Below are 20026 nucleotides of genomic sequence, written 5' to 3'. Positions count from 1 at the left end.
TCCGGCCTTCGACCTTTTAGCGACTTACAGCTATTTGCGGCTGGCGCTCCCAACTCGGTCGGGCCTTCGACCTTGATACATTAATGTTTAACTTGGCGCTTCCCGGCTTGGCCTACTTGGCTGCCTTGGCACCTCGCGATAGCGCTTCCCAGCTTGGCCTACCTGGCCGCCTTGGCGCCTCGCGATTGTACTTTTCCGGCCTTCGACCTTTTAGCGACTTACAGCTATTTGCGGCTGGCGCTTCCCAACTCGGTCGGGCCTTCGATCTTGATACATTAATGTTTAACTTGGCGCTTCCCGGCTTGGCCTACTTGGCTGCCTTGGCACCTCACCTTTACCTGACTTGGCTTGGCCTACTTGGCCGCCTTGGCACCTCACCTTTACCTGACTTGGCGCAACTTGGCCTTCTGACTGACCCTGACTTTCTCCGACTCTCTCTTTCTCTTTCGTCTCTTTCCCCCCAAAAATTAACCGGGAGATTTACTGCGCCTTACTGGGCGCCGTGCTTTTCGGGGAGCCACCACCAATGAGACATTTTTTTTTTTGGCACGGAAGTCCGGGACACTGTTCGTTGCCATGCTTGCCGATGAAGGGAGGAGGGTCCTTTGGGCCGCCGGTATGGCCACCTGCTCCGGGCGGATGTAGCTGGAGAATGCTGATGAGGGCCGGCGGCCCGTTTGCTGGAGGGAGGCGGAGGACACTCCTTGCACGGCGGCTTAGGTGGCCGCTCCGATCCTGAAGGAGTGGCTGGAGAAGTTCTCCGTCGGGAGGTTGCACTTCTGGAGCGTCTGCTTGCGGTGGAGGACGAACCAGGATCTTGTCATGTGGTGACGAGGTGCGATGAGGAACAGGGGAGCCGGGGGGCCGGTCTGGGGCCTGAGCGGTCTTTCCCCTGATTTTGGGCTTAGCTGCAATGCTGTATGGGTCAGCAGTCATCACATGATGAGATTGATGAGCTGAAAATAAACAATATGACACATGGACAGGATCGCTAGCTGGAGAGGCAGACAGAATTCACCCGATGCAAGATTCTTATGATAATAGCTTCAACGCTTTCAACCCTTTCAGGGACAATTATTTCAGAATTACGAGCCAATAATTCATGGGAATGCAAGCATTATTAGTAGCTATTTGAATGAAAAAGATACGGTGCCGGCCGGTGATGATGTCCTCAGATAGCGACCATCTTTCCCCCCCAACAAACGCCTGTTTGCTACAGACTGCTCATAGCCCTGCTGGCGCAGCTGAGGCCAGACCATGGGGAAGTCTGGGCAGATTCACGGTGATTGACGGGACCCGGCCTGGAGAAGCACTGATGCTGAAGTGCCATAGCATCTCGGGCACTCTGGACAGACCGAAAGATCCATGGGGCAAACGGTTCATTCTGGCGGCAACCCTATAGAGCTGAAATGTAATGCTTAATGCATGGGATATAAAGAAACTGGTTAATAGACCAAATCAGCGGGATGTTTACATTTACTTCCGGGTACCCCTGAGGTCCACACATTATAATGGCAGTGGACGGCACAAACTGACGTGTTGAAGACAAAAACAGACAAAGAAGACAAAAATGGTTCGTCCGTGTTGTGTTGTTGTTTAATATCATTCATAACAACACTTTCACTAACGTTAGTGGAGACCAGACTAGCTAATTTACCTGTTGGACCAGACCAGAGTAGACTTGAAGCTAAATTAAATTAACGTGGCGTCAGTAGCTCTTTCTCGCCGAGAAGAGCCTGGTGACGCGAGGTTAGTAGCTCTGTCTGTAACGTTAACAAGTCTGCAAAAAAACAGCGAGTTTGACAGACAAACAAACGGTATTAGCTAGCTAACACTACATAAAACAAACACAGAAGAAAGGCTAGATACGTCGGACAAGCATGTTTACCAACCGTTTAACCATTTAAATTGAAAGTAGTCGGCCGAAAACAGCGAGAGGGTTTGACAGCATTTATTTGACAACACGCACATTTAAACCTGCCGCCTTCCCCAAGTGGTACCCGGAAGTAAATTTGTTTACATGGTGACGTCACGGTGATTTGGTCTATAAACAAGTAAAAGAAAAACAATGGTTTCACCGCCTTGCAAGTGCGCCATAGACTGCTAGTTGCAACCATGGACCTATCATAAGATGGACTGGGCATCACACTGGTTCAGTTAAGCCGCTGCATGTTAGATCGCCGCTCTGGCGGTTGAATCCAGTATTAGGTCACAAGGCCCGCCTCCCCATGTTAGTGGATGGGAAAATCAAAACCGAAATAATCACAGTATACGTCAGATAAATTATTATTATTATTATTTTTTTTCCAAAGGTGGTTTGTATCATTTTAGATAGTCATTATCATGCTAATGCCTGTGCAAGTGGTCATTCTTTTCTGATCGGTTTGTTTTTAAGTAGTTATTTGACATATAAAAAGGGATAAAAATGGATGATTGACAGCTGTGGCAGCCAGTCTCAAGCCGTCATTGGCTGGACAGGCTCTTCACATTATAGATCTATCGTCATTAACCTCGCGTCACCAGGCTCTTCTCGGCGAGAAAGAGCCTGGCTTCCGTTCACAATTGATTTTGTCACCCTACCTAGTTCCGGCCTAGAGCCCGCCCTAGACAGGAAGGGCAGCGTTTCTAGCTGGTCAACTTTTACGTTGCTTGACAATTTGACACGAGTATCAGAACGGCAAACAACAAAACAAAAGATGGACGTACCGAACAAAGTTTTTGAAGAAGTTCTTTTAGAAACATTGCGGATTCATAATCTCACATCTTTTAAGCCAATACAGAAGCTTTGAATCAGACAATTAATCGAGGAAAGAGACGTCAAGCTAACGGCAACAAAGACGTTTTTTGGCACACTGCCTTCCGGTGTTCATTCTGGTTCCGTGGTTTACGCCCCATGAAAGCGGGGTGAAAGGTGCCCAGACTAATCGTCATAGACAAGACACGCGGCTTCATCGTTATGTAATGCTGCCTGGAGGTCGGGTGGCTCTGCTGGGTGTGTGGGGCCGGGAGATGGGCTCTTAGCCTGGGTAGTGCAGGCCTGGAGGTCGGGGTGGCTCATGGGTTGGCTGTGCTGGCTACCAGACATATCAATGGAGTGCAATAAAAATAACTTTGTTTTGAGAAAGGTGCGTGAGGAATTAACGTTGGTTGGCGACTGAAGTAAGTTCAGAAAATGTGCCTTACGAGTTATACGTTATAGGTACACAATGGTTTTAACATGCAGGCTAGCGATGGCGTTAGCTGCTGTTTGTCATTATTTATCGGCTTAATGTTACTATAACTTAAAGGACGGCTTTACCGTGGGGAATATGAATATATATTAAATCTCACGCCCCTAAGGTTTTCGAATCCGTTGAAATTTTTGAAATTGGTGCTTCCCTGCCTGACCTATCAACCATCTCTCACATATTTTTCGGGCCAGCCGACGCGTTACGCGTGATCTGGCCCGAGTCCGCCTTGCGGAAGTTGAGGGCCTATGAACTACAAGTGTTGTGAGCCATGGTCCCGCCTCTAGAGGTCCTCCACGCCCCTTCAGAGGCCTCGAAGAAAAGCAAAAGGCAGCCATCTTTTTCAACCGCCTAGCTTATGGTAGCTAATATTAGCTTCCCATAGCTCCTTGCCAAGAGACCATATCTCTGGAACGGAAGCACGGACAGACACGGGACTGGCGGCATTGGAAAGCTCGTCAAATTTTACATCTAGTAGTAGGTGCGTTGAAGTAACGAAATCAACGCTGAGCAATGTACCCGATTTTACACATTTTTACATGAAATGGTTACAACATCAAACTCCTACAAAAATGCCTTAAAATGCATGAATTTTTTTTTATGAAGACATCTCCCCACATATATACTACCGTTTAAATTTGGTGCAATTTGGAGGCATTTTTTTTTTGATGTTTTGTAATTTTTTCTTCTTCTACTAAATCTTTTTATGTCGAAGCCTTCTTCTTCTTCGACTTTTATGGCGGTTGGCAAGCATATATGTGCATTACCGCCACCTACTGGAGTTTGATATCAGCCAAATGCCTGAGGGGTGGACGTGAAAACGAAGGCCACGCGAGCCCAGTGCATTGTGGGAAATGTAGTATTTCGGGTCTCCGCACCCGCCCCTCCCCTCCACCCCCCCCCCCCCCCCCCCCCCCCACACAGAGTGTATTTCTGGTGATATCTCTGGCGGGAAACAACCAATTTCAAAAATTTCAACGGATTCGAGAACCTTAGGGGCGTGAGATTTAATATATATTCATATTCCCCACGGTAAAGCCGGCCTTTAACAACCGATAACGATAGCTGGAATAACACAATAATACACATATCTTCAGAACTGACCAGGGTGTCCAACTGACAGGAAATGTGTTTTATAACGTTAACTCCCGTCCCGGGTATGTGGATGAGGCCTAGTAGTACACAAGCACCGTTAGCTCATCGCTAATGAATTAGCATCACGTACAAACAGACGTTTTTTTTTTTTTTTTTTGTAGGCTATTAAAGCAACAAACGTTTTTATATGCATATCTGGGGGAAATGCTTTGACTGTGGGGATGTTCGTTCTTCACAAGCTCCTCTCTTAGTAACGATATACCGGTCAATAGACCAGGCAGCCTGGCTCACGCGCTCACTGGGCTAACGTTAGGTTGGGCTGAGGGTGAGTGAGGCCTGCCTCCACTTCCGGCCCGCGCTGAGAGCGCTGAGAGCACTCGCAGTCAGCAGCAGCCCATATAACAATGGGATTCGCTGCCTCTTGTTACATGACTAGCGTGACACTGTATTAATTATTTTAGCTTTGGTATTATTTATGGTTAAAAGAAAACGCCAAGGCATTTCACTTTGAAATTCGTTAAGAACAGGAAGTGGTGTATTAAGACTGGGTAGCTTGACACGGAAAAAGACGTCAGCATTCCCTGGGCCGTCTGACTTCGGTCTGAAAGTTATACAGTAACACTCATTCTAACTGATGCTCAGACATGCTCCATGGGCCAAGGGTGTTTTGAATAACCCGTTGCGTGATTTTTTTTTTTTTTTTTTTTTTAACCGGCATATCACATGATCTCAACAACGTGCTGTCAAGAAGAATTGTGAATGAAATATACGATGTGCGGTGATGATGTCATCGTCATCATGCAGCGACATGACATCTTTCAACTCACACAAACTCCCGTTTATTTACGGTTTAAGTAAAGACTTAACTGCCAGGTGATAGCAGAGGGATCTGCGCCTGCTGTACAATTGACCACAGGCGAAGTGGAGGGGACTGCCTGGTGCTGCCTGCTTGCCTGGAGAAGCCTGGGGACGCGATGATCACGGTGCGGAAGCCTGAATGCTTGGACGCCGCTGGACGCCTGGACACCCGTCCGATGAAGAATAGTGGGACTGCATGCATGGCCGCTTGCTGAACGAAAATGTTAGTCACTGATTGTCAGTCTGAAGTCTTGTTGACTTGAGCCGGACTCCTGGCTGGAGGGAAATGGCCGCTTTGCTTGAGCCGATTTACTCCATGAATGGAGAGATAGCATAGTAAGGAAAAGATTGACGACGTGCAAGACAACGTAGAACATGCGTCTCACGGCGGCCCCACGGCCTGCATTATACCCCGACGACTCCCAGCTCTCGGGGCAGCTTCCTCTTCTGGTCTTCGTCCGCGGCCTCTCCCCGCAAAACAACGCTTCGGAGGACGGCTTCAAGGGAGATGGACTGCCGTGAAGCTAGCTGCTGCTATGATCGGCTAGAGAGAGAGAGGTGACGTAGAACCCTTGCTATATATATGAGGATTAACTGATGTCATATTTGACGTCATAGCAGACGTCATACTAGGACTTTGACTGACCACGTCATGCTAGAACTTGACTGACGTCAGGGGATGATCGGATTATGCATGAGTGGCCTTCTGCTTGAAATATGGTCTGGAGACCTCACTAGAACTCCCACAAAGTGCAGGGACTAGTGCAATAGACTTCTATAGAACTCCCACAATGTGCAGGGTAGTCCAATAGACTTCTATCCACCTTATTTTTGGCGGCCATTTTTGCCTGATCTGCCTGATGGGTGCTTCTTCCGGTGTGATCCTCCCAGCCTTGTTGCTGACAGCTTGACACCCGTCTGGGCGAACGGAGCAAATCACTAATCAGGTCCAGCTTGGCAAAAATCTCGTCGATAAATATCCCTTTAAGAGCGCAGTGCATTCATGGGTAATCGCCTGCTGTGGCTAATATCTACATGGCAGTAAAACGCCACTGAATGACCAAATTGATGTAACTTTTAACCATTTCGAGTAACACTGTTTCCATACGGATCACCAGCGTTTGTTGTTTATAACGTGGCTATATTCATAACGTTTTCTATCTCGGATGTGTTATTTCGAATCGCACATAGGTTACGCCTGGCGCAACCTATGTGGGTTTCAGGACGAAACAGACTCGAGCCACTAACGTCATCTTAAGAGCACAATATTCCTGGAATGCAAGTTTAACTAAACAGTTACATGTCCTCTGCATTCTACATAAAATTAAGATATTACGGGTTGTTTTATTTTGTATGTTACATACTTATTGACCAAGTTATGTTCAATTCAGCCAGGGTACAAGAGACTGAGTGTAGGTGGCCACTGGCCATCTTTTCAAATCAAGTAGAATACCATTTAGGAAATGGCAAGCTGCAACAATAAGTCACGTTAAACCGGACCTTGTACGCACAATTATTTTTTACAGTGGGGCATTCAAAAATAAGGTGGATAGAACTCCCACAATGTGCTTGGTACGCATGGTAAGGCAGGAAGTGATGTCCACTTTGGCTCTCTATTTCGGCAGAACACGCTGAATCCCATGGGATTTGGGGCATAACAACTGGCAGGATTGGCCAATGTCAACTTCAGTCCCCAGAACGGGCAAATCAAATCATCCACACGCTATGTCCCGCCTCTCTACCCTGTTCCAGTCAAAGCAATGTTTGTTTTCAGTCAGATACATAATCACAGAACCTGAGATGTCATTTTCGGCTCGTCTTTAAGCCACATTAAAACTGTCAATAAATGTTTTTAACAAACCATTTCTTCAACTTTAACCAAGTGCTTTTAGTTGCTTAACCATAACACAAGTTGCTGGCTGGCTACGGCCTCATTGAAAAATGCTGAAAAAGGTGGTCAACCAAACCTCAGTATTTGATGAGTTGGCAGTGAGAATGTGTTGGTTCTAATCATTAAACAATGTTTTTAGAGAAATTATTGAATTAATAAATGGACACCAACTGTTATAGCAGCTTCATTACACATGCACATAACTTTTTTATGCAGCCGATTTCATACAAAAAGTCCCTTAGAAATGTGGATATAGCTGTTATTTTTGTTAAATAGTCCTTTTTAGATAAATGACAGTATTTGTACACAGCCAGCGTTTGGAGCCCCAGTGTGTCAGACACAAAGCTGCATTGTACCGACTATTTTGCCATCCATGTTTCAAATTGCGATCAGCCCCAAAAGCCGTGTCTCCCAGGCTGTCAGAGCTTCTTATTCATGAGGAAATCTGACCCAATCCCTCCTGGTTTAACAGTGAAATATGTCGCTGATGCATCTATCTGCGCCAGCCTCCATCTCTCTGTCCAGATAACACCGGTCTCACTCACAACTTAACTGGTGGGGGGGATATACGTATATCAGAAATAACGCCTTCCTGTTTTAGGAAAAGAGTAGAGAAAAAGGATAGTAGATAGGTTTCTGGGGATGGGGACACAATACGAGGCAGATGATATTCAATGCATAGCGATACGAGGCGTCACAGAGATGAGCGGCGGTCCCATTATGGCTCCATTTTGAGGATGATTTTGAAGAGAATGGGGAAATGGTGGGATGTTTTCTTCTAAAGAGGGGAGTGTGCTGTTATCTGCTGGGCACACATTAGTCCCCCAACCCCCCATCTGTCAGAATGAGACCGGGGAGATTGTTCTGTCTATCCTGTGGTGAATTTGTCCAAATTAAACCTTTTAAAGCCCATGCCTGTTATCTGCACAATAGACAGACTGACTTCAATCTCCGCTGTGGAGTCTTGTTTTCTCTCTGTCTCTGTCTCGCTCTCTGTCTCTCTATCTGTCTGTCTGTCTGTATCTCTCTCTGTGTGTGTCTCTCTCTCTCTGTCTGTCTGTCTCTCTCTCTCTCTCTCTCTCTCTCTCTCTCTCTCTCTTCTCCCTGTCTGAATCAGTCACTTTAATCACCCAGGAGACTGAGTGCTGCAGGACTGAGTCCTAAAAGCATCAGGAAGTCAATGGGTTGTTTGTATGGAAACTTTGGTTAGATGCATGAAATAAAGTCTGTGGTTAACTAAAGTTTATGTAACTTCAACATTGTGTTCAGCAAGACAATCTTCACAAATGAACATGACTTTTAGGATTTTTTAAACATTTTCTGATGGTCGGGATTTTTAGCGATCACATGGCCACTTCAAGAAGTGAAGAAGTGTTTATTTGTGAAGATTATCTTGCTGAACACAAAGATCACAGTTTCATAACCTTTGGTTAACCACAGTGTTTTTGTTTGTATTGTGTTGAGGGTGTAGCTTGCCTGTTTGTATTCCTCCGGCGATCCAGAATTGAAGGCAGTGGTCTGTGCGTGGAGGGCTGCCCGGACATATCACTGTTAATCCAAGGCTTTTGGTTGGGCATGATTTTTATTTTTATTGCGGGGACTACGTCCTCTGTGCATTTTCTGATGAAGCTTGTTACAGTGTCTGTGTATTCACTGAGATTTCCCCCTGCCCTGAGTGCCTCTCAGTCCACGTGATCAAAACAATCCCTCAGGCTGATTGGTCTGTTCAAAGCAGACTAGCTGGGGAGCTATCAGCACGCACACTCACCGGATAAAAAAGTTTTAGGAGTTTCCATAGAGCAGTAGAGAGAAGGAGCCAGCACTCAAAAATGTCCTTTGAGGGTTTTATTCCTGTTTCAATCAATACAACAACGACAACGTACACATCCGATTGGTCTGACCAGCGGTGGGCGGTCCGGAAGGCCGGTGGCTCACGTTTCAGTCTATGTCTGTATCGGGGGACGAGCAGTATGGATGAATGGTCCGATTTCCCGAAAGGCGGGTGGAGTAGAGCTTTGTATCCATGTTGGACGTTCGAGTAACAGTGGTCTAATGTTGTTACCCCGAGTGCTCAAGTGGATGTGTTGGTGGATGTTGTGCATTCCTCTCTTCAAGTTGGCCTTGAAGTCCCCTGCCACGATGAGTGCGGTCTCCGTCTGCTTGGCTTCCTGCACGCTGATCGCTCAATGTAATTCTTTGAGCGCATTCCCCGTGTTTGCCTGAGAAGGAATATAAACGCCGGCTAGTGTTACCAACGTAAATTCCCATGGTAGCCAGAATGGCCTACATTGCAGCATGAGGTATTCCAAGTCACGAGAGCAGTATGTCCCAACAGCAGTGTTGGGGGTAACTCATTACAAAAGTAACATATTACATGTAATATATTACTTTTAGCAGTAACTCAGTAATATAACTTATTACCAATAGGATTTCAGTAATATTATACCAGTTACTTTGTCAAGTAACACAAGTTACAAATTGAGTTACTTTTTTTTTAATCAAAGCATATATTTAAAAAATATACAATAATTTCCTGATAAAATTGTGTGTTTTCATTCAAATAACCACTATAGATGACAATAAAAAAGGAAAAGGATAACATTTAGAATCTTGGATTGTTTACACTGATTTCAAGACAGTTGAAATTATCTCTCCCGAATCGTCAGATAAAACTCTTGCGCTTGTGGTATGTTGGTGGGGAAAGTAAGGCCTGACTCCAGCATGATCATATTACAGAGGTCAAATACGTCTTCATCGCAAGGGATGGTTGAAAGGAACTTGCATGCCGGTTTGCAGTCATCGAGGTTGTTGTGTGGAACAACACAATCCTCAGAACCCCACAGCTGTGGCACAGTATACATCACGTCAGGGATGCCACTGGGTACATTGGGATTCTTTGAGGGGCGGATGCGGTGGGAATTCCACACTGCCTTGATCTTATCCAGCTCTTCCTAAAATGAGAGAGAGAGAGAGAGAGAGAGAGAGAGAGAGATTGATATTAATTCCAGTTCGAATGAGATTGTGTTTTTTTAAGGTCAAACGGACGCCCTAGAGACATAACTGACTCGGTCACACTGGAGCGAAAATGCACAGTGTATATTTAGCAGATTTTATGTATGTACGTACGTACCTATGTATGTATGCATGTACAGTATGTACGTACGTACGTACGTACTTATTTATTTATTTATTTATTTATTTATTTATTTATTTATTGTCATATTAGGTAAAAGTGGTGATGATCTTGGCTAGCCTATATTTTTCAAAGCCATGTTTTCGCTTCCACCAAATGTGAAATGACATGCGCAGGGTGCATGTGTTTGCGTGTGCGTGTGTCGTGTGTGTGTGTGTGTGTGTGTGTGTGTGTCTTCAACCTCACCTGAATAATGCATCGAAAACTCAGCTGCACAAGGGCTTTGTCCAGGTAGTCACCAAGAAACAGGCCCTCATCTTTCAGTTCGCCAAAGAATTGTATCCAGTACTCCATTCCTTCTTTGCGCAGGACCCCCCACCAACTCTCGATTCGTTGATTCGCAGTACTGGCTCCAGCGATGTAGCTCTGATCACCAGATCTGTTGTCGGTGTCATGCCGGCGGAGGAACGTTTGGAAGTCTCGTATAACCACATTCTCAGTTCCCAGATCTGTCCGGGTGATCCGAGGACAACCACCACTCTGCTCCACGGCCTCCAGAAAATAGCCTCCTATGACATGTGGATCGCTGCTTGTGTATGCTGCTTTCAACCAGATGATTTTGCGGGAAAAACCATCTATGCAACCATTTATGCAAATCCCATAGGGCTTTAATTTATCATACGAATCAATGTGCCAAATATAGTTTGGTCCTTGAGCAAAATACTGCCTGCGGATTAGTCTCCGCGCTCTGCGCATAGCTGAGGACACTTGATCCAGAGATGCAAGTATAATACGAACATCCTCCTTTTTTGCATTGATCCCATTCTTCAGGCATTTAGCATGCATCCACCTGTAGCCATGTAGTCTTCCAGGTCCTTCCAGCTCCTGCTTGATGAAGTCGATGACTTGCCCAATGTTTGCATATTGTCTGCGTTTCAGGTTTCAACCCGTGCATTTTAAACAGACGAATCAAGTGTCTTTTGCTAATGATGACACTGTGCTGAACAGCAAGAGATTGCAGGATATCATTATAATTCATCCCAAGATTAAAATGAGATTAAATCAAATCTATCCATGTTTCAATTGCTGATTATAGCCTGGCATGGTGTATGAGCTATTGGGTATAGCCCAGCAGTATTGTGCAGATTCCTATCTCAACTGAATTATCTCGTGGCCACGCATTAGTAAGTCGTGGCCACGAGTTACTAACTCGTGGCCACGACTTACTTATCTCGTGGCCACGAGTTAGTAAGTCGTGGCCACGAGTTACTAATGCGTGGCCACGAGTTAAAAATCTTCCGCATCATATTAGGGGCTCCGTAGCTTCTGATTCATCATATAAATTGTTTCTTACGCTGTGTTAAATGCATTTTTATTCTATTGCTATTTCTGTCCTGTTTGTCTTTGCAGGATCAGTGACTACATGGACCTGACTCCAGTGGACATAGTGGGGAAGCGGTGTTACCAGTTCATCCATGCAGAAGACGTGGAGGGCATCAGACACTGTCACCTGGACTGTGAGTCAAGCTCATGTTTTATTAAGCAGCTGGGTCCAATAGTCAGCTCTGATTGGCCAATGAAGAAAATATGCTGAATTGCTTTATGGCACAAAGGGATACCAGGGACGGATACTTTTGAAATTTTAGAGACACCCCACTGCAGGCTCCACCAATAGTAAGAAATGGTACTCTTCCGGTCAGCTTGTGACTGGCTGTCTGTCAATGGTATGAAACTTCATTCGCTGACCAGTGTCCTAAGGGGGCGTGGCAGTGGCATAACAGATACAGAAAGTTTCTGGAAATTGAGGTGTCTCAATTGTGAAAAGTCTCTGGGGATACACAGCTTTACTCAAATTCTCGTATTCTGCCTACAGTTTCAACACAGACTATATAAAAATATGGACGTAGTCACCATGACGTCACGTATTGGTTTGTGGACTCTCATTTTGAAGTCTTGAGTTTAGCATTTTGACCATCGCCATCTTGTTTTTTTGGAGCCAGAAGCAGCTACTGCGAGACCAGGGCCCCGTTCCAATACCCATACTTCCATACTATTTAGTAGGCAAAAAAAGAATTAGTATGTCCCAATACATAGTATGTCAGATGCAGTATGCCAAGAGTACCAGGATGTTGTACTACATCAGCTCCTATTTCGGAGTATGGATCGATGCATGCTGCACCAGCCAAACTTCCCCACAATCCTTTGCGCAGCGGAAGTTCTTCTTCTTCTAATGTTTTATGGCGGTTGGCAAACAACTTTTTGTGCATTACCGCCACCTACTGGAGTTACGTCGCACTGACTGAGCTGCGTGTATAATCCACGCTCACCTCCATGACGCCGTGAACACGTCAATAACTATGATAAAAACACTGACAGAAATATGCACGTTATTATACTGTTAAGAATGAGACTGCATGTAAGTATCATCACATCAGTTTATTAGAAACAACAACATACATTACAATATAACAGCAATTTGTTTATTTGATTGTCTGTTCCAATTTTGTAAATGCTTAGTCTGAATTTTTTGTATAATGTACTGTTTGTTATTGCCAGACTTTGTTTATTGAATTAAAAAAAATATATATATATATGTGGCGCTGCGGACGTCGGCGGAAGTGAGCAAGAGGTCGGAGTTCAGGAAGCTCATGTGACGACATGTGTATTGTGTCCCAATAGTATGCATTTTGCATGCATGCTACACACTACAATCCATACTTTGTGAGGGCAGCGGCAGTACATACTACAAGAAAGAAGTACAAGTATGGGTATTGGAACGCAGCCCAGGGGTTTCCCACACAGCTGCAGCACCACCTGCTATTGGTCTGTGATCAGCTGCGTGATCAGTGGACAGGCGACCTGTCAATCATGCTCCAAAGTCATGTCTGCTTTATCGTCATTCTACAATGGGACTTGTAATGGGACAGCCAGTGGAGTCACCCCCTGCTAGCCATTAGAAAGAATGCAGTTTTAAGGCACTTTGTCATTGGCTTCACTTTTCAGACCCGCATTACAGTATACCCGCTTGGTTTCAACTTCTTAGCTTACCGGGTCTGAATGCTGATTGGCTGTCATTGGCTGTCTTCTGGCTCTTCAAAACAAATGCTTTGTGGGGGAACGGGGCCAAGGAGCGATGGGTTTTATGGGAAATGGGGTCTTAATTATAAGAAACACTAAATTCTACATGTAACAGTAGAGCTGCACTGGCAGCAAGATGTAAATGTTGGTTATTTAATGACTACATTACCTGTGTAGTGAGGTCAGTAAAGCTCTCTCTGCTTTTATACTAAAACAAATAGAAGCCCAGGTGCTGTTTTGACAACGGCGCTGCTGCCATTTTGGCCTGAAAATGCCGTCTTGCTCCAATGGGGAACAATGAACCATGACAGAGAGACGCATCATGACCGGGAAGAACACAGGCCATTTCGCTACGCCACTTTGTAGGCGGGACGTTTTACTGGTGTCGTTACGGTAGTCTCCTTCAGGCCAAAATGGCGGATTTGCTGTGGGCTAATGGAATTTAGCCTTCAGTTCTATGTAAGCTCTTTGACTAAAGGGTATAAAGCATGTAAACCTTGCCTGTCATGCAGTTAAAGTGTGATTTTGTGGCTGAAATGTAAATATCAGTAGGCCTACACTAGAGAGAGGACCTCTGTATCAATGTTAGCCTATAGAGGAGATGATCTGTATCCAGTAGAGTTATACACTGTTAGCCTATAGAGGAGAGGACCTCTGTATCCAGTAGAGTTCTTAGCCTATAGAGGAGAGGACCTCTGTATCCAGTAGAGTTGTTAGCCTATAGAGGAGAGGACCTCTGTGTCCAGTAGAGTTGTTAGCCTATAGAGGAGAGACCTCTGTATCCAGCAGAGTTATACACGGTTAGCCTATAGAGGAGAGGACCTCTGTATCCAGTATAGTTGTTAGCCTATAGAGGAGAGGACCTCTGTATCCAGTAGAGTTATACATTGTTAGCCTATAGAGGAGAGGACCTCTGTATCCAGTAGAGTTGTTAGCCTGTAGATGAGAGGACCTCTGTATCCAGTAGAGTTATACACTGTTTTTTTCCTTGCAGCAGCAGCAGCAACACACACACACACACACACACACACACACACACACACACACACACACACACACACACACACACACACACACACACACACACACACACACACACACACACACAGAGGTTTGGTCTCCCTGCTTAGTAGCTGTCTAGATGATTTGCAGCTTGCTTCTTGTTGCTGTCGTGTGGATTTGACAGCGGTGGTAAAAGCTGAGGAGCTCAGAGCAGCAGCGATTCACGGTGTGTTGGAGGTAGCGAAAGGCACTTAGGCAGAACGCCAAATAACAAGGACAACAGGCCGGGATTCAAACCACCGACCCCATATGCTTGTTATTAACCCCGTGCTTAGGCTTTGTGTTGTCAAAGTCCTGACTCCGCCTCTCCGGGCCCGTCTGGGTTTACATGGGTGAAAATCACAAAGCTAATCACAAACACAAAAGCTCTGGAGTTGTATGTTTTGATCAAACATTTGCATCATCAGAAACAGCAGTAAAAACTAGAATATCTACATTTCCTACCGAAAATGTAATTGTGCTTGCTGTCCTCGCCATGCACCGCCTGCCTTGCAAGGTCCCTGCCCATGCAGCTAGGGGGACTAAGTAGTTATGGGCGGGCCTATGTGAGTAGAAGCGGGAGGAGCCAAGGAATCCAGGGGCGGAAGAATTTTGATTGTAGACGCTACAGTTCAAAAGTTATTCACCAAAACGTGAAGAGGGCTGTTATAGCGCCACTATCAGGTCAATATAATTTTTTTTTTAGATCAGAGCAAAGAGTAAACATGGGGCGAGCCAAGGAAACCTGTGAAAAAATCATTTTGATTGTAGAAGCTATGGTTCTAAAGTTATGGACCAAAACGTAAAGATGGCTTTTATAGCGCCACCATCTGGTCAATCGGTATATTTTTTTTGGTCAGAGTAGAAGAGTACTCTATGAACATATGAACCAAATTTGGGAACAGTCACTGTTATGCTTTGTGAGCTACAGGTACTTGATGTTGCTACAGCGCCACCTATAGGCGCAATGACGCAATATGTTTCCTATCAGCTCAGAGTACATCCGTCCACACCTGTACCAAATTTGGTTAGCATCGGATGTTGTGTTCTAGAGTTATGGCGATTTTTGTGAAATAGGCCCCACCCACAGAAATTTGGAAGTTGATTATATCGCAACGGTGCTTTTTTTTAAACTGCAAAAGCAGGCATGTGCAGGACAGTCCACACATGGTGTGTGCTTTGGTTTGGTGAAGATTGGACAAAATTTCAAGGAGGAATCACAAAAAAACAGTTTTGGACACAATTCCAAATGGCGGAAAATCTAGTCAGACGGAAATGGGCGTGGCCTATATGAGTAGATGCGGAACGACCCAACGAATCTAGGGAAAAAGGAAGTTTGATTATAGACCCTACGGTTCAAAAGTTATGAACCAAAACGTAAAAAGGGCTGTTATAGCGCCACCATCAGGTCAATTGGTGTAATTCTTTCTTGGATCGTAAAAGGCCCCTCTGGGAACCTCCCTACAACGTTTGGTCACTCTATGCCATATGGTTTCTGAGATACAGCTAGTTAAATGCAAGCTTTTGCCAGATTTATCGAAACCGAATGCAAGTGAATGGGGAAAAAAATGGTGGTTAATGGCAAATAGCGCCCAGACCGCTCAATGAAACTCTTAGCAAAGTCATAGCACCCCTGTCATCAATGAGCCGCACGTTTTGAGCTCTTGCATGTCTATGTAGTGTAGTGTGAAAAATGTGGGAGTTATTACGCGCCAAACTTTTGGCAGATCGAAAAATAGGAGTTCAAAGACTGTGCCTTGCTTTCAGCAAGCACAATAAAAAGAAAAAAGAATGGACGCTGGTCCATCTTTTAAAAACCTACGCCCATGTTACATTGGGTGTTTTGCGCATGTGAAAAACTTTGATTCTGATTACAGAGCATGTAAACGCACATCTTAAATCTGATCATTATATTTAGTGCTCATGTAAACATGTGCGTGGCAATCTTACTTAGTTCAGAATGATTTCATTCAGATAATGTGTCATGTATTGAAAACCAACCAGACAGATATTCAGGAAGCAGTAACGTAGTTAGCGTATCTTACGTAGTTATCTGGTAGTAGTTCTCCAGCTGTAAAAGGATGGGATGCTAGGCTACTACAAATGTATTTTTTAATTCATATACTAACGATTTCTTATCCAAACTAGCTCAAATGTTTAAAAATTGCAAAGGGTTATCAAAAATTTAATGTGGGGCTGCAAAAGCACGTTTGCTCCCCCAACTACAATAGTGGTGTACTGTAGCTCTGCTTGCTCCCTGTGTGTGTGTGTGTGTGTGTGTGTGTGTGTGTGTGTGTGTGTGTGTGTGTGTGTGTGTGTGTGTGTGTGTGTGTGTGTGTGTGTGTGTGTGTGTGTGTGTGTGTGTGTGTGTGTGTGTGTGTGTGTGTGTGTGTGTGCGTGCGTGTAGGATGAAATACACTTATGTTTGCTCAAATTCTGTTTGCCACTCCTCTCAGGAACAAATCCCCTGTTGGTAAGTGTGAATTTTAACCGAAACATTTCAGCTAAACCACCAATTTACCTGCCTGCCATCGTGCTTGATGAATGTAAGCAAATGGTCCGACAGCCGACAGCTGCCGTCACCATCATCACTATCATAAAACACAACAAAAATCTGAAACACGTCACACACTTCACCAGATAAAAAAAAAAAACGCTGCATATTCCCTTGATAAAGCTCCCCGAAAACTTTTTGAATTACCTTTTTCTCCAGAGTTCCTGAGTTCTGAACATCCAGAGTGGCAATCAGGAAGTGACTCTACGGCGGCCTGGAGGGGTCACACGGTGTTGGGAGGGGGTTGCGTTAAAAGGGAGGGGGGAGGGGGGGTGAAGGGAGTTAATTTGTCTGTGCAGATGGAAGGTCAGGAGGTGAGCCGGCAGCCAGCAGTATAAATGACTTGGTTTTAGTCTAATACAGCACCTCCGTCACCTCTGCCGCTCCTTCTTTTCTGCTTCTTTCCAAATGAATTCCTCCTCTGAAAGAGGGGCTTTCAGAAATGGATGACTACAGGGCGTTGAAGGTGCACCGCAGCTTTTTCTGGTTGTCCTCCTAGTTGAACGGAGAACGATGAGATTGTTCTGAAATCTTCCCTTCTTTGGTCCTGTAATTCGGTGGTATGAACTCGCTGAGGATTCTGTGAAACCTGATTTCCAGGGCGGGAGGTTTAATGATTCTCAACTTTTTTTTTTTCTCCACCATGGTGAACTTCTCCACCTAATCGCACGGTAACTAATACGGTTTTTGCTCTACAAGTCACTGTGCTGGACCTGGACCTGGGTTTAGCTTTCAGCACTCTTTCATTTTTTTTATTGAAACTTTGAATACTCGCATGTTCCTCAGTAGAGCTTGTCAAGTTCCACATCAGATTTTCTTCCGTGCCACGTCAGCACCTTCACATCTTCCTGACTGGACCTGAATGGGACATGAGATCTGCCTCTTCACATTCAACAACACAGTCAGTCGCCCAGCAGTTCATGAAATAGTGACAAAATTGTAAGCTATAGATCCCTGTAGCCTACATGGAGACAATTTCCCCTGAGGGCTGGCACTCCTTTCAAACAAACTAATAAAAGAAGAAGAAGAAGAAGAAGAAGAAGGAACCAGACGAACAACCCCGTATTTACTAGTCACTCACACACACACACACACACACACACACACACACACACACACACACACACACACACACACACACACACACACACTGTGGGATGTGAGCAAGAGTCGTCCAATTTATAAACTCAGCAGTCACTGATGATGTCACTGATGATGTCACAAAATACATCAGTTCACAGGACATTGTCATTGTGACATCATCAGTGATTCATGACATCACTGATGATGTCACTGATGTCACAATGTCTATGCATAACTGACCACTGATGACATCACAATTTCTCGAGTGACATTCGCCGCCGGCGCCACCACATCGGAATGCCGCCACATAGGAATGCCGCCCTATAGTAACTAAGATTATAGGAATATACTACCGGAATATTATACATCAGACCGCCACATCCGGGAACTTGGGCTTCGAACACGTTACGAAACACGTTCCTGCCCACTTTTGTGGGGGAAGCAAATGACACTTGCCATAGACTTTTAATTTAAAATAGCAGTACAAAACAACTAGGGATGGGAATTTCATGAATTTTCCATAACCGTTAGTTAGCGCACCTTAACACCTTAACAATCAGTTAATCAGTTAATTGTTAAACCCCCCCCCCCCCAAAAAAAAAGTTGGGTTTCTCCTCAATTCAACTTTTATTTTAATGTCACAGCAGCAGCAGGTTACAGGTAAACATGTCAAATTGTGCACTTATTGACATTTGGAGGTAGCCTCCCTGCATTCCACAAACTAACGTTGCATGTCCGCATTTGTAATAAGATCGATGTGCGAGCATAGCCTTGGCAAGTACTTTTAATTGGTGGGTGCTGTGGAAATGGCGTTCCAAACGCCATCTCATAAACCAGCTCAGTGGCCTTGTGGTCTGAGTGTCTGCCCTGAGACTGGGAGGTTGTGAGTTCGATCCCCGGCCGAGTCATACCAAAGACTATAAAAATGGGACCCATTTGCCTCCCTGCTTGGCACTCAGCATCAAAGGTTGGAATTGGGGGTTAGGTCACCATATGATTCCTGAGCGCAGCGCACGCTGCCGTTCACCCCTCCCCCAGGGGATGGGTCAAATGCGGAGAACAAATTTCACACATTGTGTGACAATCAGTGGGACTTTACCTTTACTTTTATCTCGGGGGGGGGGGTTGGTACTGGCTTGTGGAACCAGATTTATGATTACATACGGACAGACACTGTCGTGTACTCTCGAATAAAAAATAGGCTCCACACCATCGACATGCTCCACACACACGAGTAGCGAGGCTAAGCTTTTCAGAGGAACAAGCAGCACGGAGATTCTGGAATAAAACAGGAGGAGACAGCTGTCAAGTGCAATAGCGATATAAGCAAGCACTTCCATATGACAGACACGTCTTATCCTTCTTTGGTTCCTTGCGCTGCTAGAACTGCCCAACTCTTCCTTTGATTGGGTTAGGTTTAGGCATGAGGAGTGACGATTGGTTAGTTTAGGTTAGTAAGCCAATCAAAGGCAGAATAGGGCGGGTCATGCTGTCGGGAGTTTTCTGAAATGGGAGGGGAGGGGATTGAGGATAGACTGGAGGTATAACGCAGTGAAAGCTCTGGAGAGATTGAAGTCGGCAAAACGGTTAATTGCAGTTAATTAATTTTAACCGGTTACGTTCTTAACGGCAGTTAACCGACTTTCGGTTAATTGTTAACATCCCTAAAAACAACACCAAAGGAAAGCCACTAGAATTATATGGCCCAAAGACACCATGACACATAATATACTGTACCACTCAGCCTGCCCTAGAACGCACAAGCTACATCAAAAAGATGAATTTGATCCCTTCAGTCATGTCCCTTCTGTGCCCTGACAAGTGACCTAGCTATGTTAAAGTCGAGCTGAAATGGCATTTTCTGAGTATTTAAATTCCTTATCGTGAATGTTACGGGGATGGAAGAGGCAGAAGGTACCACTCTCCATTATTATACTTTGGATTTTTAAGTTATGCCTAGCCTAGGCTTCTACCATTAGCTCCCAAACTTAGCCATCCCCAACGTAACATTACATATCTCCCTACGTGCATTGACTTGATTGTGTGACTTACTGACTTAGTGTCTT

The 20026-nt window shown here is 44.9% G+C and overlaps 1 protein-coding gene across 1 annotated transcript in view; it reads left to right on the top strand.

Moving 5' to 3' along the window:
- Nucleotides 1–20026, top strand: part of npas3 (neuronal PAS domain protein 3) — a gene marked incomplete at both ends in the record, with an annotated part of 1009388 nt that overhangs the window by 954497 nt on the left and 34865 nt on the right. Inside the window, one exon of the mRNA XM_083634138.1 lies at nucleotides 11615–11721. Within this exon, the coding sequence (XP_083490264.1) occupies nucleotides 11615–11721 (107 nt within the window). The remainder of the gene's footprint in view (nucleotides 1–11614; nucleotides 11722–20026) is intronic.

The sequence above is a fragment of the Poromitra crassiceps genome (genome assembly GCF_964638095.1).
Source record: "Poromitra crassiceps genome assembly, chromosome: 3".
Taxonomy (NCBI): Eukaryota; Metazoa; Chordata; class Actinopteri; order Beryciformes; family Melamphaidae; genus Poromitra; species Poromitra crassiceps.
This window is presented reverse-complemented; position numbering and strand designations above follow the sequence as displayed.